General features: G+C 59.0%; 1 protein-coding gene across 1 annotated transcript; it reads right to left on the bottom strand.

Moving 5' to 3' along the window:
* Positions 1 to 10,180: 10,180 nt before the first annotated feature.
* On the bottom strand, positions 10,181 to 22,376 carry CLN8 (CLN8 transmembrane ER and ERGIC protein). The gene is made up of 3 exons (XM_077771916.1): positions 22,043 to 22,376; positions 18,165 to 18,834; positions 10,181 to 10,579 (listed from the first exon to the last, which is right to left on the bottom strand). The coding sequence occupies exons 2-3, from the start codon at positions 18,705 to 18,707 to the stop codon at positions 10,181 to 10,183; spliced, it is 942 nt and encodes a 313-aa protein (XP_077628042.1). The 5' UTR covers positions 18,708 to 18,834; positions 22,043 to 22,376.
* Positions 22,377 to 22,645: the final 269 nt, after the last annotated feature.

Raw genomic sequence — 22,645 nt, 5'->3', positions numbered from 1 at the left:
GGGCAGCGGGGACAGACCCTCCCCTGGCACTTCCAGAGAGGGCTCGGCTCTGCCAACAGCCGGTGTAGCCGGCGAGGCCCGGGCGGCCTGCTGAGCCAAGGAACTGCCTGGGACGAGGGTGACGTGATGGCGGTCCCCAACTCCCACAGAGGTTACCGACCGTTCACAGGAGGGGAGATCCGGAAGCTTCCATGCACGTCACCAGGGATCAGAGACAAAGAGCTGACGTCACGAGATACCTACTTGGCAGCCTCGAGCTGTGCTGGCAAGAACGAGAGCTGAGTGGTGCCAGCTGCTGGCCAGGGACCGGGCTGACGGGGCGGCCGTTCTCGCGGCCGGCAGCGCGCGGGGAAAGGAGGGATTTGCTCCCTGCCGGCCCAGGACTCCCACTCCCGGAGACGCCCGCACGCGACTCCCCAGGGGTGCGTGACAGGTGCGTGTGTTGCCCCTGCGTGGCTGGCGGCCTGGACGNCCGGCCCAGGACTCCCACTCCCGGAGACGCCCGCACGCGACTCCCCAGGGGTGCGTGACAGGCTGAGGGGTCGGTGACAGGTGCGTGTGTTGCCCCTGCGTGGCTGGCGGCCTGGACATGGGCGCCATCTGCATTCAGGCGGCCCTGAAACGCAGCGGCCACGTGGACCCCGCGGGAGTCCTGGGCACACGCGGGAACAGAGCGTGTCCGCGGCTGTTTGCAGACGCCTTGAGAAGAGTACTGAGTGGAAACATCACCAGCGTCTGCACCCGACGCCGCTGACGTAAACGGACACAGATGTACTTTTGCAAGAACACGTCCGAGGGGGGCTCACAGCCGAACGGGAGTTAGTCGTCCTAGGCTCATCCCAGACACCCCTCCTGCACCCCTTACTCTGCAGACTGTCTCCAGGCCCGAGAACCACCTGTGCCCAGAGCAGGCCAGGGGCGTGCTGGGAACGGAGCTCAGCCGGGCCACCCGCGCCACCTCTGAGCGCTGGTCCGCAGAGCCGCACCCAGCCGACTCAGGACACGTGTTTCCTGCGCCCCGGCTGAGGACACGCCTCCTTCTCCGCCCCACACCCCACCTCGCTCTGTGTCCCCGTCCTGTCCAGACATCCTGCGCCCTCACCTCCTGCCCAGGCTCTGCTGCAAAGGCACTGTCGCTCGGGACAGAGTGCACGCAGCGACCCTCCGGAAGACTGGGGATGGCAAGGCCGTGTCCTGCAGACAATCTCACAGCCTCCCGGGCCGCCAGGGGTGCCCGCGTCGGCGCCAGAGAGCGCTGGGCTCTGCCCCTCACCCGAGCTCTGAGAACAGACCTCCCGGCTGCGATCCTCTCAGGGGCCGAGGAGGGTGCTGGCTTTGCTCTGAACTTGCTTTTTATTTTTTCTTAAGTTTATACATTTTGAGAGAGCGAGAGCAGGGGAGGGAGAGGGAGAGAGAATCCCATGTAGCCTCCACACCGTCAGCACAGAGACCGACATGGGGCTCATTTCCTGAACCGAGACGTGAGGTCGTGACCTGAGCCGAAACCAAGAGTCGGGCGCTTCACCGACAGTGCCACCCAGGTGCCCCTAAATTTTGCATTTGAAGCGTGATTTCATTTGTCAGAACACCTTGGTATTCCGGGGCCTCAAGAGACAGGAAGGAAGATGGTTAGTCAGCACGTGGTTATGCAGCCACCCCAGAACCCTCTTCAAATCTGAAATTTGAGTTTTCTCCTTTGAGTCACTTACGAAACTTGCCAAGACGTCTATGCAAATAAAGTTGGAAGATTAGATGAAAGGAATAATTTTCTGGGAAAGAAATTTACCAAAATCAGCCCCGATAGAGATACAAAGCTTAAAGGGACCAATTTCCACAGAGGAAACTCAGATATTCATCAGGGAGGTACCCCCCTAAACAAGCACCAACACGGCCTCACGAGAGTTCTCCGGCACCGGCACAGGCCGGCCCGCCCACCGCCTCTCATAACACAGCAAGTATGTGACCAAGGTTCCTCACCGACACATTGCCGATCGTTGCCAGCACGCTGGAAACCATCTAAGGCCCAAGCGTGGGTGAGGATAGAATAAAGGAGAATTAGCACGTGGGGCGTGTGGAGGACGGCACAGCCGCAGAAGCACCGAGGCAGGGCCTTCTGGATGGAGCGCGTCCAGGGGAAGGGCAAGGGTGTGTGTGGTAGGAGAGGGGCAGTAAGAAAACGCGCATGTGCCTACTTCTGAAAACACCTACATGGAGACATTCCAAGTTCACATATGGAAACGCTTCCAATTGTACAACATACAAAAAAACCACAGTAATCAAGATGGTGTGACACTGCTGGATGGGGAGATGTATAGATAACTAGAACAGAACCGAGAATCCAGGGAAACCCCCATCCTTAAGCCAGCTGACTTTTGGTAAGGGCGCCAAGGTCATTGGATGGGGGAAGGATAATCTTTTTATTAAAATGTTTTATTTTTTAACTTATGTTTTGAGAGAGAGAGCAGGGGAGGGTCAAAGAGAGAGAAGGAGACACAGAATCCGAAGACAGGCTCCAAGCTCTGAGCTGGCAGTCAGCACAGAGCCCGACGCGGGGCTTGAACCCACAAACCGTGAGATCATGACCAGAGCCGAAGTCAGACTCTTAACTGACTGAGCCACCCAGGCGCCCCAGGATAATCTTTTCAACAAATCGGTGGGAATAACTCTATGCAAGAGAATGAAGCTGGACTCCTTCCTCACATCACACACACACACACACACTCAAAATGGACCAAACACCTAAAAATAAGAGCTGAAATGACAAAACTTCTGGAAGGAAATATAGATGTAAATTGTGATCTCTGGTTTGGCAAAGCCTTCCTAAATACCAAAAGTACAAGCGACCAAAGAAAACTTAATTCTTTTGTGCTTTAAAGGACGCCATCAGGAAATTGAAGACAACCCCTGCCTGGGTGGCTCAGTCGATTAAGCACCGACTCTTTTTTTTTCTTTTTAATATTTTTATTTATTTCTAGGAGAGAGAGAGAGACAGCGTGAGCAGGGGAGGGTCAGAGAGAGAGGGAGTCACAGACTCTGAAACAGGCTGCAGGCTCTGAGCCGGCAGTCAGCACAGAGCCCGACGCGATTAAGCACCGACTCTTGATTTCATCTGACTCTGGATTTCAGCTCAGGTCATGATCTCACGGTTTGTGAGTTTGAGCCCCTCATGGGCCTCAGTGCTGGCAGCGTGGAACCTGCTTGGGATTCTCTCCCCCTCTCTCTGCCCCCCCTTCCTCTCTTTCTCTCAACATTAAAAAAAAAAAAAGTTTCTCCCTCTCTCTCTGCCCCTCCCCTGCATGTGCGCTCTCTCTCAAAATAAATAAACTTAAAAATAAAAAAGTGAAGACAACACAAAGTGGAGAAAATATTCGGGAATCCCACGTCCGTAAGCCGTGCACACCCAGAGTATATAAAGAATGTTTACAACTCAACAATCAAGGAATGAGAAGGCACGGCAGGCCAACCGAAGCCACAGAAAGACGGCCACACACCCACAACGGCGACAAGGAGGCAGAGAGCCGGCGAGCGCGTGGACAAGCTGGAACCCCACACGCTGCGGGGGGTGCAACATGGTGCAGCCACTTCCGGAAACGGTCCTCTAGTCCGCAGGTACAGTCACCGTGCCCTGGCCAGTCCATGCCCCGGCGTGCACATGTCCACACAGAAACCTGGACACGAATGTGCACTGCGGTGCTGCTTGTAACGGCCGCAGCGTGGAAACCAGCCCGTGGCCGTCACCGAGGAGGAGAACACGATGGGGCCAGTCCGCGGAAGGGAATCTTCTCCGCAGGAAAAGGGAACCGAGTGCTGGTACTTGTTACAGCAGACGAGCCTTGAAAACGTCGTGCTGAGTGAAGGAAGCCAGTCACAAGCACCACAGACCTGTGATGCCACTTAGAGCAAACGTCCGGAGTTGGCAAATGTACGGACAGAAAGTAGGTTCTTGGGTGTCTGTGGCTGGGAGGCCATCCTGGGGACGGGGAGGGGGGGGTGTCCACTGATGAGTGTGGTTTCTTTTGGGTGATGACAGTGTTCTAGAACACTGTGGAGACGGCCTCCCAGCCCCGTGAACACCAAAAACCACTGAACTGTACACTTTGCTTTATTTCAGGATTTTATTTTATTTGCTTATGTATTTATTTTGAGAGAGAGAGAACATGTAAGCACAAACAGGGGAGGGACACAGAGAGAGAATCCCAAGCAGGCTCCATGCTGTCACCACGGAGCCGACGCAGGGCTCACCCTCACAAACCGTGAGATCGTGACCTGAGCTGGAGTCGGATGCTTAACTGACGGAGCCCCCCAGGCCCCCATCATATCTTGATTCCTAAGTACCAACCATGCAAGAGAACCCAGGTCCTTGAGAGATGGCTGAATCCAACACGGGGACAATACAGAGAAGGCACCTGCTGTTGCAACAGAAGATAAGAATGTGCTCAAAAGCAATGACGGGGCGAAGGAAAGGACCCTGGGGCCTGAGGCCAGCGTGAGGGGCTCCCCCTTTCAGTCTGGCGCAATCCAAGCATCAGACCGCACACGGAAAACAGTGCATGTCAGCTGTTACGAATGAACTTACAGCACAAAGAATCTATGAGCCCACGTTGATCACAGAAACAAGATGGGAAGCAGGTTGGCTCTTCTTCACGACAGATTTCCAGCGAACGACTATGTCGTCATAATGGCGTCAGAAGATTCACCGTCTGCCACCGTCACCGTAAAAGTGGACTTGGGAGAGACGAGCGTGACGTTAGCATCGGCAGGCAGTAAAGCCGGAGAGGCAGTGCTGTGCGGATGCAGGACACGCACAGTCTCAACCCGTCCCTGCACGTTACCTACGATGACGAGGGAAAACACCCCGCGTATGGCAGAGCCCAGACAACACGTGGTCGGGGGACCAGAAGCAAGGCTCCCAACAAGGGGCCGCTGGTGCCTCCAGATCCGATGCGCCAGGACAGCAACGTGTGGTGTTTCCCAGCCAGAAGGTCTGATCTGATCCTGACGCCAGGCCAGCCCACACGGAGCCCTGTAATACAACTGGCTGTCGGTCCTCACAAACACCAATGTCGTTAAGGACGGGGGCAGGCCGCGCGGCCAGTGGAGCCGTGGCCCTGGCCGCGTCCCGGCCAGGAGGGGCGGCGGGGAGGGCGTGTGGGGGCAGCCCGCAAGGCCGGGATGCGAACGGCAGATCCATAAAAAGCGTTCCCCGTGCAGGCGTCCTGGGTTGGGCTCTATGGCGGCCACCACAAACCAGACCCACATCCCGAGGATACCGCACCCTGCAGCATGGGGTCGAGGGGTGTGCGGGGAGCCAGGGGGGAGGGTTCCCCCATTTCTGCAGGTCTGAAATCCGTTCAAAATAGAAAGTTAAAAACAAACACAAACTGAGCAACACACGTAAAACAACAAAGCTTCTTTTTGGGCCCGTGCTGCCGGGTCGAGGGGTGGAGCCCAGGGCGCCCGCCGCCTCCCCTCCGGTCAACAGGGGAAGGGCCTACGGTCTCTCCTGCAAACGTCTTCCCGTGAGGGCTACCGACGCCTGATTGCTTGAGCCTCAGACAGAAGTCCGTACACACGTGTGAACACACCGAAGGGTAACACGCCTGCGGCTTCTCCTGGCCACCCGCTCCCTGGGGGCCGGGCTCTGGGGTTAACACACTGCCCGTCTCGCCCGACGTGCGGTCCGGACGCAGGCGGCCCGAGGCTGTGCGGCAGGAGAGGCCACAGGGCCGCCTGCCCCTGTCCCTGTCCCTCTGACACGGGCCGGTGCACCTGTGTGACCGTGGCTGCACTTGAGGCCAGCAGGGGGCAGGGAAGGGGCGAAGGGGTCCTGTTCTCGGNCCACACCCGCACCCCTGCCCCCGCCCGCACGCACTCCCTCCGCGTCCACACCGGCACCGCCCCCGCCCACTCGGGAGCTCCAGGGTCTCGGCGCCCAAGGGACAGGGCAGGTGCGCGCGTGCAGTGGGCACCGGTTCGGGAGCCCCGCGGACGGAGGTGTCGGGTCCCCGACCAGGGCCCGCCCTCCGACTGAGGGCCGGCTCCACGCACCCCTGCACCTCCTCCCACGAGGTGAGGGGCCACGTACCCCTGAAAGCACATCTGACGGAGCCGAGTCTGTGCCTCAGTGGAGCCGGAGGCCGCCGTGGACTACAGGCCCAGGAAGGGACGCTGCGGCGACCTGCAGGTCAGGGGCACCCCCACACCCCACCGCGGGAAGGCCCCCGAACCCTGACGGGTCCCTCCCACCCGGGCTCCGGGAGGCAGGAGACGCTCTCGCAGCTCAGCCAGTGTTGCCCCCTCTGGCCACTGGCCCTGCCAGGTGCCCCCAGAGTAAGGATGGGGTCGTCTGCCACCTCTCACCCCTGCCTTCCCCACGAAGACCCGTCCTGCAAGCTGGTGAGCCCTTCCCCGGCCACAGGGGCCTCGTCCCCTCCCCGGCTCATGGTGGCCCTTCCCCGGCCACAGGGGCCTCGTCCCCTCCCCGGCTCATGGTGGCCCTTCCCCGGCCACGTGGGCCTCGTCCCCTCCCCGGCTCAGCGCGGCCGAGCAGCTGGCCTGTGCCAGGCACCGCGGGGACGAGCAGTCAGGCGGTGGACAGACACACACAAAGCCGCTCTCATTGGCCTGACGGTCTGAACACGGGATGAGGCTCCATCCGCTGGCAGGGACCAGCCAGGGAGGGGCTCTCCTGCGTCCTGAGCTGACTGCACATCGATGAGCCTCGGCTCTGACACCAGGGAGTGAGCCCCAGTGCTGGCACAGCTGGGTCCCTGCCATGTCACCTACCAGCACGGAGTCAACCTCCGGGACTCAGGTGCCTAATGTAAACGGGACCAACAGTGCTCAGTGCAGGGTTGTTCACACGGGCACGGTGCTCAGTGCAGATCATTCTCCCAGGGACGGTGCTCAGTGCAGGGTTGTTCACACGGGCATGGTGCTCAGTGCAGGGTCATTCTCACAGGAACAGTGCTCAGTGCAGGGTTGTTCACACGGGCACGGTGCTCAGTGCAGATCATTCTCCCAGGGACGGTGCTCAGTGCAGGGTTGTTCACACAGGCACGGTGCTCACTGCAGGGTCATTCTCACAGGGACAGTGCTCAGTGCAGGGTTGTTCACATGGGCATGGCGCTCAGTGCAGATCATTCTCCCAGGGACGGTGTTCAGCAGGGTTGTTCACACGGGCACAGTGCTCAGTGCAGGTCATTCTCCCAGGGACGGTGCTTAGTGCAGGGTTGTTCACACAGGCACAGTGCTCACTGCAGGGTCATTCTCACAGGGACGGTGCTCAGCAGGGTTGTTCACATGGGCACGGTGCTCAGTGCAGGGTCATTCTCCCAGGGACGGTGCTCAGTGCAGGGTTGTTCACACGGGCACGGTGCTCACTGCAGGGTCATTCTCACAAGGACGGTGCTCAGTGCAGGGTCGTTCGTATGAGGATGGTGTGCGGCGCAGGGTTGTTTGCACGGGCCCGGTGCTCAGCGCAGGGTCGTTCTCACGGGGATGGCAAGAAGCTGCAGGTTGGTCAGCACAGCGCCCATCACAGGGCAGGGGTGGTCAGCTGCGGGAGACCCCGGGGTCTGAGAGAGGGGGGGCAGGGGGCATGGCCTCCCAGCCTGCAGGGTCTGGGGCACACACGTGAGCAGGGCCGGGGACAGTCTTCCTTGGTCAGAGAGGACGCCTGCTGTCCCACCGTCCTCTCCCTCTGCCCCCATGGCCGTGGCCGTTCTGATGACAGCCTGTGACAGAGAAACACTTCTCTCCCAACACGCGAAGGGCAGTGGCGAGCGACCGTGCGTGGTATTCAGCCTCCCCGCGGAGGCCAAGCCGGAGAGCTCGTGTCCCAGCCCAGGACACAGCGCCTCCCCCCCNCCCCGGGGCAGACCAGTGCAGGCCTCTGAGGCCACATCTTCCCGTTTCTCGAGATTCCAGAATTTCTCTTCCTTTCTTAAGGATTTTCATTATTTTTAAAGAATCTTTTACTTATTTTTGAGAGACGGAGAGGCGATGTGAGGGGAGGGGCGCAGAGAGGGAGAGGACAGAGGATCTAAAGCCGGCTCTGAGCTGTCAGCACAGAGCCCAGTGCAGGACTCGAACTCACGAACCGTCAGATCATGACCTGAGCCGAAGTTGGACGCTCAATCCGCTGAGCCCCCAGGCGCCCGAGATGCCAGGATTTCTGGCTCATGTGCACTCAGCGCCCACCTGCCCTCTCTGCAGACGGCGCGAGTCACACGGGGCGCCCCACTCTGTGTGTCCGGATGCAGAGGCCTTCAGCCACGCCCATGGCTGGTACCCGGTGACCTGGGCCTGGCGCGGAGCCCACAAAGCGCTGTACAACCTGGCAGGGCCCGGCCGGCCCTTGGCAGTAAAGGTGCGTGGGTCCTGGATCAGAAAGCGTCTTCTGCGCAATCACGCCTGCCTGGTGTTGCTCACGGGAAGTCCCTGTTCAGGAAGCAGGAACGTGTGTGTGTGGGGCCAGCTCACGTGGCCTGGCACTTCCCTCTCCGCACACAAGCACGTCGTTATAAAGACGTAAGGTGTAAGGGGGAGCCCCGGGAAGGTCAAATCCTAGTGTAGGCCACGTGAAAATCAGCGTGAACATTTCACTCTAACTGGATGAACTGTGAACAGAGGTGGACCATCACGCCAACCTCCAAGGCGGGAATGCCTCGCACCGCCGCAAACAGGATTGAGAGACAAGTATGGATGTCCCTTTGGGGCGCCTGGGTGGCTCAGTCCGTTGGCGTCCGACTTCGGCTCAGGTCGTGATCTCACGGTGTGTGAGTTCAAGCCCCGAGTTGGGCTCCTTGCTGTCAGCACAGAACCCACCTCAGATCTTCTGTTTCCCTCTCTCTAACCCCTCCCCCGCTTCCACTCGTGCTCTCAAAAATGGAAACATTAAAAAAATTTTAAAAAAAGAACAGACATCCCTCTGAGTCCATAAACATGTTTATAAGTTACTTTATTAAATATCTGTGTGGACGCGGAAGACATCAGCGTCTGCTCCACAGGGGCGGGGCCGCAGGGAGGGAGTTAGTCGTCTTCGCGGGGATGTCACGCACTTCTTACAAGGAGACAGAGGCCGCGGGTCGTGACCTGAGCACAAAGCGGCGGTAAGGAAGACGCGTGAGCCCCGCGTCACTCAAGACTGAGTGGGATGTTTCTGTGACCAACGAACACACGTTTTGCAAAGACGCCAAAGAGGTCTTCAAAAAAACCAACAAACCTAATTTTAATTGCACGCTCCAGGCCAGAATCAAGTGTCTGCACGTGTGTCCCCAGCTGCCCACAGGAGGGCGGGACCCTGAAGCCTCTCGAGAGCTGGAATGACCCCCCCCCCCAGCAGCACTCTGCTGTTACGTACGACCTACTCGGTTCCTGTTCTTTGGGACTAAAGGAAGTCGGGGGGGGGAACCCTCACATTCATGGAAGAGGCCGTTACTCCGCGGACACAGGTCTCTTCTGTCCTAAGTGAGCTCTGGGGAGCTGGGTGGGGGCGCTGGGGGGGACCTGGGCCTCCCCGCCCAGTGCTGGTGCATGCCTCCCCGAGGGCCCGGCAGGTGGAGGCGACGTGCCTGCCCCCCCACCTCCCCGCTCACAGGGCAGAGCGGCCACTGCCCAGCCCAGGAACCCACCAATACCAGCCAGAGAATGAGGGTCTGGGTGGGAAGCCCGCCGGCGACTCGGTCCCTTTAAATGGCTCTAAAACCGAACATCTACCTTATCTTGCCAAGTGAGCAAGAGAGCGTGAATACACACTTGGTTTTACTGGTGACCCCCACAGCCCCTACTCAAGCAGGTGCCCAGAAAGCTGGCCCAGTTCCGGGAGGGGGGGTGGGGGGGTCACTCTGGCACACGGCCTGCCTGCGGCCTCACCACCAGATGGCGCTGCCACGGCCAGGCAGACCTCTCCATCCACGGAGACTCTAACAAGGGGCCCAAACAGGACACTTTCTGTCTGAGGACAGTGCCCTGCAACTAAAGGTCACCACCACTGACAGGACACACGAGCTGCTGACCACATGATGTGAAAGGCTGGGTGCTGACGGCCACAGCACGGGGGCGAGGGGGGTAGTGCGGATGCCAGGGCTCGCCAGGCACTGGGAGCACCCTGCCTCCCAGACAGGTGGCCCGGCCGCCACCGCGGACGCCCTCCCCGATGGTCAATAGGGCCGCGCACTTAGGCTCTCAGGAGCAAACCAGGGCAGCAGAGAGTCACCGTGGCACCGCCGCGCCCCCAGAAGCACACCGAGGCTTTGCACACGCTCTGCGGCCGCTCGGAAGCNTTGGCCCCCGCGGGCCTCCCGCCGCCGGGCTCCGGCCGCGCGAAGTTCCAGTCCACCGGGGTCAGGAGCTGCTGCGTCTTCTTGTGGGTCCAGTAGGGGTTGATGACGAGCGTGAGCAGGCCCAGCCCCACGAGGAACAGCAGCAGGTGCGGCGGGTACAGGCTGCGGCGCAGGCCGTCCCAGTGCCAGAAGCACACCCACCACATGTGGTAGGTGAGCACCATGCGGCAGTGGAACATGTGGATCATCAGCCACTGGTTGATCCTCCAGAACAGGGAGTCGGACCAGCCGGCCTGCGGGACAGAGCACGCGGGCGTCAGTGTGTGTGTGCACACGGCACCCTGCCCGCGGCGTCACCCCCTGGGCGCCCAGGCGCACACCAACCCCACCCCTCCCTCTCCCGAGGGCGGCGCCCAGAGCGAAGACCGCCCTCGGCTCCGGACTCCGGCTCCCAGGAGCCACGTTCCGTCTTGTTTCCCGTCTCACTTCGGTCTCCTTCTCAACCCTGAGTGAGCACATACCGGCCGTCCCCAGGCCCTGGGAGAAGGGTCTCTACGGCAGGGAGCTGGGGGTGCCACCACTTACCTCCTCGTCTGGTCTTGGGCACTTTTACCCCAGGAGCCCACGGACGCAGGTGGAAATGGACTTTACTTAAAAAGACTCCAAATTTACACTAAAACTAGTTTCCAAGAGTTGTAGCCAAAACCAAACAGAACTTGAAGATGGTCCATCAGATCCTGGGCATGAAGGTGGGACCTGGCCAGCCCCAGGCCACTCTGGCGCCAGGACAGCGAGCCCCGGGCGGGTGGCACTGGACAGCGAGCCCCGGGCAGGTGGCACTGGACAGCGAGCCCCGGGCAGGTGGCACTGGACAGTGAGCCCCGGGCAGGTGGCACGGGACAGTGAGCCCCAGGCCACTCTGGCGCCAGGACAGCGAGCCCCGGGCAGGTGGCACTGGACAGCGAGCCCCGGGCAGGTGGCACTGGACAGCGAGCCCCAGGCCACTCTGGTGCCAGGACAGCGAGCCCCGGGCAGGTGGCACGGGACAGCGAGCCCCAGGCCACTCTGGCGCCAGGACAGCGAGCCCCGGGCAGGTGGCACGGGACATCAGCATCCCCACGTCCCAGCACCCCTCAGACCTTCCACACACCGGCCGCTATGAACTCGTCTCTGTTGAACCCAAGCTGCACAATCTCCCTCAGGAGCCCAGGCCCAAGGCGGCCCCTCCCAGGTGAGGGCAGTGTCTTGCTTCTGCGCAAGGAAACTCGGCAGTTCGAGGCCGAGAGGCCCCGAGAACAGGAGCAGAAATGACCTCAGGAAAGGGCGCTGCTTGAGCCGCATCTGCCGAACCCTGACGAGGACGCGGCAAACAGATTTCGAAAAGGGAGTCTGTTTTTTAAACGTGGGAAAGGAATCCTAACTCTGTCATAAAAGTGTCCTCACAGCTCAGACAAAGGAGAAGGAGAATCCATGAACTGATGACTTAGGAAAAATCAACTGAGAAAAACAAGGAACTTACTTTCTGTCTGAAACACTGGGAGCTTGGCCCAAAAATAACTTCACAAAAAATCTGAATGGCCGCCTACTTTCAGCTCGGACACACCCATGCATGTTTTCTAGTATTGCTGAGAGTTACATTAGGTGTAAATAATGCCCGGAAGAACGTTCTATTTATTCTGGCAGAGTTCAAACGCTAAACACTCCAGCCCTAGTCATGAGCTCTTACTAAGTCTAGAGGAAAGCACCAACACGAAGCAGAGGAGAGAAGCAGAGGAGACAGTCGGGGAGCCCCGTGGAGGCTCTAACAGACGCGCCCTCTCCAGGCACACGGGTTCCTGTGGCGGGTGTCTCGGCCCCCACAGACAGCGTCCCTACTTCAGTCTCCAGGGACCAAAGCTGCGCTGCTGGAGCAGAACGTGCCACCTTCAGACCTCGCGGGCAGCTCTTCGCAAACTCACCAAGCGCTCAGTCTGCCCCAACCCTGGGGAAATAAAACTACAAGCCCGTGTTTGGTGCCACTCGAGGTGGATCATAGCCATGTGCTTCCCGTGAACCCCGCTCTGCTGGAGCAGGATAAATGCACAGGTGTAAGGGCCAAGGAGGCGCAGATCCAAAAGTGTAGCATCTGGGGCCCGAGACGTGGACGGGGGAGGAGCTGCGACCAGGAGGATCCCTGTCATTGGTCTGATGGCTGAGTGACAGGAGGATAAAACAAATGTGCCCACTAACTTTTCTGTAAAATCAGAGGGTGAGACTGCAGATCTTGGAGGCTCCTGGCTGTCTGAAGGAGAAGCCATGACCACAGTCAGCCCTTCGTCGGCAGGAACCTGGTGCCCTGGCACCCTGGCGTGCCCTAGTCTCGGTGAGAAATAGTGTGGCTGCTGCCAAGTGGCCCCAGTCACCAGGTCCAGTGGTGGCATGGACAACAGTTGGCTTTGGCACAGGCACACTGTTCACGTGCCCTCCCTCAGACACGCACCCAGCACGGGTGGGGCCCGGACGCACATACGTGGTGTGGACGCCCGGTCCCGGCTGCAATGGGCTCTGCTCCCTGTGCGAGTTCCCCTGCACTTGGCCTCACTCTCTTTCCCAAGGGAACAAAGCCTGTATCTGCCCGCACGGGCCCCACCTCCAGAGCTCAGTCCATCGAACACATTCCTCCCAAACTTCCGCATTTTCAGTGTCCGAATGGTCCTGTGGAAAAGACTGAGCCTTTCCATATACCGACTACAGAGCACGGCGTGGCCAGGCAAATCTCAAGGCACCTTCCCGTCACCTCTCCTGCTTGCTGGGCGGCACCAGACTCCGCCTCACCTTGCAGTTCCCTCCAAAATTCACAAAATAAAGGGCTCTTTTCCATTATTTCTGTCACTGCTGAAAGTGTTCTTCTTAAATTACGAATATCCACATCACAAATATGAACTCTTCCTCTACAGTAATTGTATTACAGTTGGAAAGCTCAAAGCTTGGGAACTGAGCATTCTTTGGCATTCCTCTGTGTCACGAGGTGACAGGGTTCTAAGAAAAGCCAGGGACAGGAGGGAGCTCTGTGACAACACAGAGAGACGGCTTTGTGCGGCCCCGGGTCCCGGAGGCGGGCACCGCACGGGACACACACACGACAGTGGACGGTTTTTACCTTACCTACTTCTCGTCATGGACCAGTGTGTTCTGCTTCTGGATGAATTTTATCATCGAGTGTGTGAGTCCTGTGTGAGTCCAAACGGCATTTCAGAATCCCAGTCGAGGAGGAAATGCTAAGAATAAGCCGCTGTTTTTGAGATAAAAACCCGTCCTAAATGATGGAGATGTTTTTGGTCCTGATTTACACTCTTTCATGTGTCATGAAACCAGACCTCAGTGGCTGGGCAGACTCTTGAATCCAGATCCCCAGCTTTATGAAAAGCTTACAAGGACGTCACTTTGCTAGGCAGCACGTATTTATGTTTAGCAGTGTGTGAACTACACGGAATGAAATAGCTTGAATTTCTGGCCCCACATGCCTGAGCTCAGGGCACGTCCTGGCGGCGGCGCCTGCTGGCTCTGCAGAGTGAGTGGTGGTAGAAGCGACCGCATGAAAATCCATCCTGCATGCACGGCGGGCTGCACAGACAGCGGAAAACACCGAGCCAGCCTCTCTCCGGTGCCCGGGCCTCCCTGCACACCTGAGGAGGGAGAGGCCCAGTCACTCCCCGGAGGCCCTGCTCCAGGCGGGGCATAGACGTGTCTGGAAAGACACCCGTGAAGCCCTTCAACACCAGTCACCTCTGAGCACTGCAAAGAGATAGGGAAGACTTTCATTTCTTCTTTCTCTTTAAGACCTTTCTACAAAAAATGACAAAAATCCGAGATAACTGATAATCTATGTTCTCAAAAAGCGTGAATCAGCCCGAACTCGTGTGTCTCGCAGGTTGTGGCTCAGGTCACCGCGGGACACAGTGGCCAAGCACACGGACTGCGCGACTCCTCTGCTGTCCCTTTGGGGACGTCCCTCCCCACCACAGCCATGTCCGCTGTGAAGCCTGGCATTTGCAGGTGCAAGAGGGGGAGTCAAGTCAGGATGCTGGGCCACAGCTCGCCTGGCCCGCACACCCTCCGTCCACACCCGCCCACGACGATGCGTGCTCACGGCCAGAGAGTGAGGGAAGCATCCACCCTGCTCTCCATCCTCAGGAGGCCCCGCTCCGTGGGGAGGACACCCACAGGGGCAGCCCCGGAAAGCCAGGTGGCATGACCGGTGCTCGCTGGTCCCAGGCCACAGCATCTTACCCTAAACGACCCACTCTAGGACCAGGGGCCTCAATGACCGTTCAGAGCTCGGCTGAGCAGAAAGGCCCCTTTGCTCCATAGTGGTTTCCAGCCTTCCCCCAGGTCACTCCTGTCTGAGGACCTCACGCCGCCCGCAACCCCCCATCCACGAGCATCTGTCCAGATGCTTAACTGCCCGGATGCTGCAGCGCCCGCGGNGGGCGGGGGGGCGGCCCGGGGGGCGGCAGGACCACTGGCCACGTGGCCGGCTACGGAGGAACAGTCTGCACGCTTCTGCGAAGCCGCTCCTGCTGTGCGTACGCCACCGACGCCCGCGGACCCGCCAGGGAGTGTGGTGGCTCCTACGTCTGCATTTCCTCCCAAAGCTGCGACGCTGTCGCAGGAGTGCTCAGGGACGTGGCCGCGCGTGCTGACTGCGGTAGACATTCGCGGAACAAAAAGCTGTATTTCAGGTTCACGTAAAACAGCCTGTGAACAACACATCATGAAAGATGGCCAGAATCTACGCTGAAAATATAATTCTAGGAGTTTGATGTGAACATCTTGATATCAGAATAAGAGTCGAGATTGTATGTAGAAAACACACTTGTTTTAAAAATAGACTCTTAAAAACAAAAAGGGAACAAATACATAAATAACGATGTCAAGCCCTAAACAACCCGATTCAGAGACAAAAAGTCACGTGTGCTGCTCGCCAGGGAGATGGCGGGTGGGAAGCCTGGGCCCGCCCTCCCCACAGACACGAGTCCAGCAACTGTTCGGCACACAGTCCCTCCGGGAAATGCTACACTGATCGAGAGGCCCCTGCGCACAGGAGGGCCCACACTCGTCGTGGCCGGAGGGACACCCAGGACACCCTCTTGTACCACACGACCAGGAAGAGACCCCAGAAGAGGAAGGAGCCGGTGCACGCGTCCAATACCCCGACTGTTCCAAGGGGCTCCCGGAGGGCGGGCCTGGGTCTGATGGTCCAGCAGAGCGTGGAGAGCAGTGGCGGCGGCTTGGCTGGCAGACCCCCGGCGGCCTGCGACACCGGAGCCTGCGGCCGGCCTGAGCAGCGGGCGGCCGTCTTCCACGTGAGGAGTGTGTGCAGACCAGGGAGGTGCCCGCGTGCTCTAATGCACAGGCAGCAATGCACCTGGGCAGCAGGACCAGGCCGGGTGCTCTGAACCAAGGAACGAGGCGATACTCCAGAAACACACCCAATGAGACGGGGTTGAAAGATGTATGGGACAGAGGACTGCACACAACTGCTGTCAATATTTTCACTGAAGTCATGAGAACAACGCAGGACCAAAGCGAGAATTTCCCAAAGAGACAGGAAAATGTTGACAACAAAAAAGTACCAGACAGAAATCAAGGAGCTGAGGACACAGTGAAGAACAGAAGACTTCACTGGAAAGTTCGCCAAAGTGATCTACACATTTAACGCCATCCCTATCGAAATCACAATGATGCTTTTTACAGAAGAAGAACAATTATAAAATTCATAGGAAACCACAAGAGACCACAAAGAGTCATGTCACTCTTGAGAAAGAAGAACGAAGATAAAGGCGTCACACTTCCTGATTTCAAACTCTATCACAAAGCTAATCAAAGTTGCACGGCACTGCACGCAGTCGGCCGGAACAGAACACGGAGCCCGGGGAGAAATCCCCCACATTCCACCGGTTCCTCTCCGACAGCGGGGCAAGCACAGGACCTTGGACAGGTGCTGCTGGGGAGACCGGACAGCCACGTGCAAAGGAACGAAATGGGGCCATGTTCCCACACCAGACACTTCCAAAGTCCCGCAGACTTCCCAAAGTCAAGTCAGAATGGATTCGTCTTAAAAATAAGACCGAAAACTAAGACTCCTGAAGAAAACATGGGGGAAAAGCCTCAGGACATTGGCCTTGGCAGTGACTCCACGGGTGTACACCAAGGGCACAGGCAACAGAAATACAAATAAACAACTGGGTCTGCACGAAACTAATGTCCTGCCTCACAGCAAAGGAAACCATCAAGGGGGTGAAAATACAACCTACAAAGCGGGAGAAAGTATCTGTGAACCACATAAAAACAGATCAGTCTCCAATATATATAAAGAACGACAACTTGATGGTAAAAAAAAAAAAAAAATCAGATTCAAAAAACGGCCTAAAGACTCGTTTTCCAGAGAAGCCAACAGCTGTACAAAAAGATGCTCAACGTCACTCGTCATCGGGGAGATGCAAACCCGAACCACACCGAGGAGCCACCTCACACCTGTCAAGGTGACGGTCATCAAGAACACGAAAGACCGGCGTTAGCGAGGGTGTGGAGCCACGGAGAGCCTCACCGTGCGGGGAGAGGGAAAACGGGGCAGCCACTGTGGAAAACGGTTCGGAGGTTTTATTTTCTAAAACCGAACTGCTGTATGAGCCGGTAACCCCACTTCTAGTACTTTCCCAAAATAACTGACCTCACGGTCTCGCGGCTTCCCGGTGACTAACAGCTAAGACACGAGAGGAGCTGGGTGCCCGCGGCAGGTGCAGAGACACACAAAGTGTGGTGTGCACACAGAACGGAAAACTGTTTGGCCTGAAAAAAGGAGCTTCTTCAATGTGCAACGTGGATGAACCTTGTGGACATGAGGCTCAGGGCGGCTAGCCAGTCACAGAAGGACAAACATCGCACGGCTCTACGGATACGAGTCAAATGCACAGATGGGTGTGGAATGCTGGGTGCCCAGGGCTGAAGAAGGGCGGCGGGGTACTTATTACTAGGCACAAAGTCTCAGCCAAGCAATGGGGGTGAGCTAGAAAGTTCTGCAGTAACGCCCATTACCTAAACACTGGTCAAGAGGGTAGACCAAGTGTTAACGTAAGATGAACTAAAACTTTCAAAAAGATGTGTGCATTCATAGATGTGCTTCTGGATCGTGTTTAAAAAAGCAATTGAGACAAAAATGCATCACGTTTTCTGGGGCTTACAAAGTACTATCAACTCAGATCCACGGAGGCTCGTTTTGTTATGGAGCCAGAAGCTTAAAAGATTTGCTTGAAATTAGTAGGGCCACCTGGGAGGCTCAGTCAGTTAAACATCCAACTTCAGCTCAGGTCATGATCTCACGGGTCTGGAGTTCCAGCCCCGCGTCGGGCTCTGTGCTGACAGCTCAGAGCCTGGGGCTTGCCTTGGATTCCGTGTCTCCCTCTCTCTCTGCCCCTCCCCTGCCTGTGCTTGCTCTCTCTCTCTATCCCCCTCTCTGAAAAGTAAATGGAGATTTAAAAGATTAAAATAAAATAAAATTAGTAACATGGTAAAATTAGTAACGTGGAGGGACACCTGAGTAGCTCAGTTGGTTAAGCATCTGACTCTGGATTTCTGCTCAGGATATGATCTCACGGTTTGTGGGGCTCTGCGCTGACAGCATGGAGCCTGCTTGGGATTCTCATTCTCTCTCTCTCTCTCGCCCTCTCTCCCCCTCCTCCACTGCACGGTCTCTCAAAATAAATAAACATTAAAACAACGAGTAATAACACGGAATCCAACATATGACTATTGCTGCTGAGCATGCACGCCACGGCCTGGTCTGGCGGTGACCGCAGAGNCGGCGGGCGGGCCCCCGCGCCCGCAGGGAACACTCACCTTCAGGAGCATCCAGGAGATGCAGGTGAAGGGAGTGCTCACCTCCAGCAGCAGCGTGATCATGGCCAGGTAGTGGCCCGCCCTGAGGTTGACCACGGAGCCGAGGAAGCCCAGGAAGGCAAAGAGGTGGTGCACCACCAGGAACACGTCGAACGTCCGGAAGAGCGCGTTGGACACATGAACCGCTACGTTTTCAAAGAGGAAGAATCCCGTGGCCGTGGCCACGTGAAACCAGCACCAGTTCTGCTGGCCGCACGCCTTGTCGGCCTGGAGCACGGGGTCCGCCAGCAAGGCCCACAGCCCCGCGGCCGTGCTCTGAACGCCGAAGACGGCGCGGGTGGCCGCCAGGTTCCAGAAGACCTTCTCTCTGGCCACCAGGGAGCGGTAGGTGGTGTTCAGGGACGAGGACAGCTGGTGGCAGACGACGAAGACGCCCACGTAGAAGACGAAGCCGGCGACCACCAGCGTCGAGCGAATCTTCCAGGACGTGTAGTCCAGGTCGAAAATGCTCCCCGATGTCCCGCCATCGCTCACGTGAGTCATTGTCCTGGGTGTGTGATACGGAAGGCGTCCCAGGGCCAACGCAGGGCTCCAGGCCCCGGCCGGGTCTCCTCCCACAGGGGACAGTCCCAGCAGGTGCCTCAGGACTTGTCATGTATTCATCTCCCACCTGAAGAAGGAACACAGGTTCATGTGGTGGGGACTGGACGGGACCCCCCCACCTCCCTCCGCGGGCGGGGACCGGGCGGGACCCCCCCACCTCCCTCCGCGGGCGGGGACCGGACGGGAGCCTCCCCCCCTCCTGCAGGAAGTGCGCGGTGCCGGGAGGGGGTTACAACTGCTCTGTACTTGTATCTTTGCAGACACACACGCATACACAGCAGGGAAACACCACCGGCAGCAGCAGAGGAGGAAAGGGGAGGGCACGGAGCCGCGAGGCGCTGCTGGGACGGCAGCAGTGGCCGGGCTGACAGCACACAGGCTGGGGCTCCGCCATGGGACACCCCGGTGACAGCCTGGGTCACACTCACAAACTCTCATCCACAGGGTAACACACTCAGGGAACCACACCAGGATATGCTTTGTGAAAGCTCCTCGAGCTCCCAGGAGAGGGCCCGGCCCTGCCCTGCCCGCTGCGGGCTGCACCCGGTGCTGCGCACGGTACTTGACTGTGCCGCGTGCAGGCTTCGCGCTGTCCGCACTCGCTCCCCACACGCAGAGATCACCGCAGGAGCGCCAGAGGCAGGGGTGGCGGTGTAGACGGGCGCAGCAGTGTCTGGCACACAGCAGGTGTTCACAGGAGGATCGCTTACAAACCGCAGGAAAACCCAGCCCCCGGTCCAGGCCGTTGACCCGCCCGCAGTGTGAGGCCTGCGCGCACTCTCCCATCGGAAGCAGTGCAGGGGCTGGATGGGAGGGGGACGGGCCGCCCGGGCGTGGTGGACAGCAGGACCCCGCGCCCAGCAGCGCCCCAAGGGCTGTGCCGCGTCCTTGCCGGAGGGAACCCGCCTCCGTCATACGTCATCCTCAGTCTTCTCCGCTCTCAAATTCGAGGTGAGAATTCGGAGTCCGACCATGACAAGACCCCTACACTCAGGCGTGAGAACATAAACTGCACTTAAGCCGAGGGCCGCGGGCGCGGGTCTCACCACGCTGCTTCCAAGCCCTTTCCTCCTGCGCGGGCGGTGCCTCCACGCAGAGAACACCACGAACAGACTCCCCTCCTCGGTAAGTGCAACTGAAACAACCCAACAATTTTTCTCTGTAACCTTGAAAAACAGAAGTTCATTCCCTCACTGCCCACCAGACACTTAAAAAAAAATATTTCTTCTTTTCACAACCAACCCATTTCCTGTTGCTGACCATAGTTTGGTAGAATTTGGAGACCACATCAAAATGGACTTCAGGCCTGATTTCCAACATCTAAGGACTTTCTGCCTCCTCGTTAGAAGGTGGCTGTCGTACGTTTAGTTAGCACAACAGCGCGCTGTAGTGACCGCCAGGGGAAGGTCGCCAGAACCCGTTAGTGTGACAGAGTGCACTGTACTGACCGCGAGGGGAAGGTCACCAGAACCCGTTAGTGTGACAGAGTGCACTGTAGTGACCGCCAGGGGAAGGTCGCCAGAATCCGTGTTCCTGCCCTCCACTCGCGCCCCCGTAGGGTCCGAGCCCTGAGCTCTCGGGACAGGGTCTGGTGGTGGCTCGGCCGACGCCCTCCTGCAAGGGCAGCTGTTTGAAGACACGTGTCCCTCACCTCTGGGCTCCTGCTGGCGCTGGTCATCCGACTGCTGCCCCCACTGGCCCCGCCTGCCAGCCCCTTACCTCCAGATCTCCCGTGAGCGCCGCTACCCCAGCAGCCCCTCGGACAGGCGCCTCCCCCAGCCTCCCGCTTCTCCTCTGCTGTCTCTAGAAACTCGCCCTGCCTCTGGGACGCTAACCTCCAGGAGACTCTCCGCGGGCGGGGCCAGGCCCCCTGCCCAGCACTGTCCCCTCCCCTGCCCAGCACCGTCCCCGCCCGACACAGGGGCCGCGCTCAGGACACACTTGTGGAATACAGGCTCCAGCGGTCAACTTTACTACAAAGGCTGGATTCTCGAGTCCTCAGAACAGGAGGAAGGGACCCGATGCGTCCTACGTCAGCCTCGCAGGGCGGGACCACAGTGTGCGGAGGGAACCCCAGGACCAGGGGCCAGCAGAGGGGCCAGCGTCCCCCAATCCCCTCCTGCCCCCCACCTTTCACATCCGCCAGCTCTGCGGGGCGCTCACATGCCGGCACTTCCTCTCCCGCCCACATCTGGGGGGCGAGGGGCGGGACTGCACAGGACCCACGGCGCCCACAGCTGTCTGTCCTTGGGGAGGTCAGCACGTCTGGCTGAACTGCGAGCCACGAGCCCGGAGCCGCGGGCATTAAACCAGCCGTCCATCTGGGACTATTCAGGGAAAAGAGGTAAAAGAGCTATTCTGCCCCAAGCCACCGTGATGCCTACAGGGACGCAGAAAGCACTGGCTCATTTAGCCCACACCACAAAGGCGCCTTTTCTAACTACTGAACTCTCGGAGTTGATAACGGTCCTACCATCAGAGGCAAAGCTCACAGAAGCATCTGTGTTCCTATTTCTCAGCGAACCAGGCTCCGCAGCAGCAGGCTGGCTCCTTGCGGGTGTGAACTGGTTCGGGGAGGAAAGACGAAAGCACCCACATACGCACTTCCCACCCGGACTTGAGGCTGCCGGTCGCCTGCGAGCCCAGGAGGGCTCATCCGACACGCTCGGGCTGCCTCACGGACGGGGTCTCCATTCCTGTTGCTCACGCACCCCAAACACACGCACACGTGTGCACACAGGTCCAGTCTCACAGACAGAGGCTGGCAGGCGCGCCTGGCTCCGGGCGTCCGTGCACACGCGTGTGTCACGTTTATTCCCCTGTATGCTGACGTGCTAAAGCCCTCCCTGGCGGGGGACACCGCCCCTGCCCGGCCAGCCCACTGTTAGACAAGGCAGGGAACTGGCCTCTCAGGGCCCCTCCCCCATCCAGGCCNACGTCCCTACGTCCCCGTGGAAACCCCAGCACGGGCTGCAGCCTGACCTTCCCCTGCCTCCGACCGGAACTTCCCCACGTGGCCCAGCTCGGGGCGGGGTGGCGTGCCTCCCGGCTCCAGGGCCCACGAGCGTGACAACCTCGGTTTTCCTGGTCCTCGCTGTCCACAGCTACCTCGTAAAGCACACAGAACAATCTGGTTCTGCGGCAAGTCACCCTGTCACCCCACAGGGGCGGACGGTGCAGGGTGACTTCCGGCAGAGACTGCAGGGCTGGGCAGCAGCAAGCGGCAGCGGTAACGGTTGCCAGTGACCCTGCACGGAACCGTCCACGCTGCCCACCTATGGGCTCCTCTGAAAGCTGCTTGTAGTTTTCTCAAGGCGGTCACGAGGTCCGGGTCACAGTTCCCATTTTGCCACGACTGTGTTACTCCGCTCTCAGCCACGGCTCCTGACTTCTGCGGCTCTTGGCTTCCAACGGGGGTGAGGGGTCCCCAGGCTCTAAGGCTCAGGCTCGCCCGGCCAGTGAGCCGGGGCCGGTGCCACTGCAGGAAGGTCTGGCTCAGGACTGAGGGGCTCCAGGCTGCTGCGGCCAAAGGAATAAAGAAGAGCGGTGGGTTCTGACCTCGTTTCCACTCTTCGGGGCCACCCTGGGCCCGAGTTTCTGACTCAGAATAAAAAACCTCCGTAAATGCAGGAGGGCCAGGACAGGAGGTGCCTGTCGGGTGGCAGGCACCCGCTAGGCCACCGGCCTGCGAGCAGCGCCTGGCCACGACTCGGACCTCAGAGCTCCGGCCCCTGGTGCGCATTCGATCACCTCCAGACGCCTCTCTGTCAGCGTGGCCTCCACGCGCGTGGAGCGTGCCCGTGACTGGGCCCACCTCCGGACTCCTTTCCTGCCCCCGACGGACGGCCCCGCTCCAGCAGGCGGCGCCAGAAGGCAGG

This window comes from Crocuta crocuta, unplaced genomic scaffold (genome assembly GCF_008692635.1).
Source record: "Crocuta crocuta isolate KB4526 unplaced genomic scaffold, BGI_CrCroc_1.0 scaffold111, whole genome shotgun sequence".
Classification (NCBI taxonomy): domain Eukaryota; kingdom Metazoa; phylum Chordata; class Mammalia; order Carnivora; family Hyaenidae; genus Crocuta; species Crocuta crocuta.
This window is presented reverse-complemented; position numbering and strand designations above follow the sequence as displayed.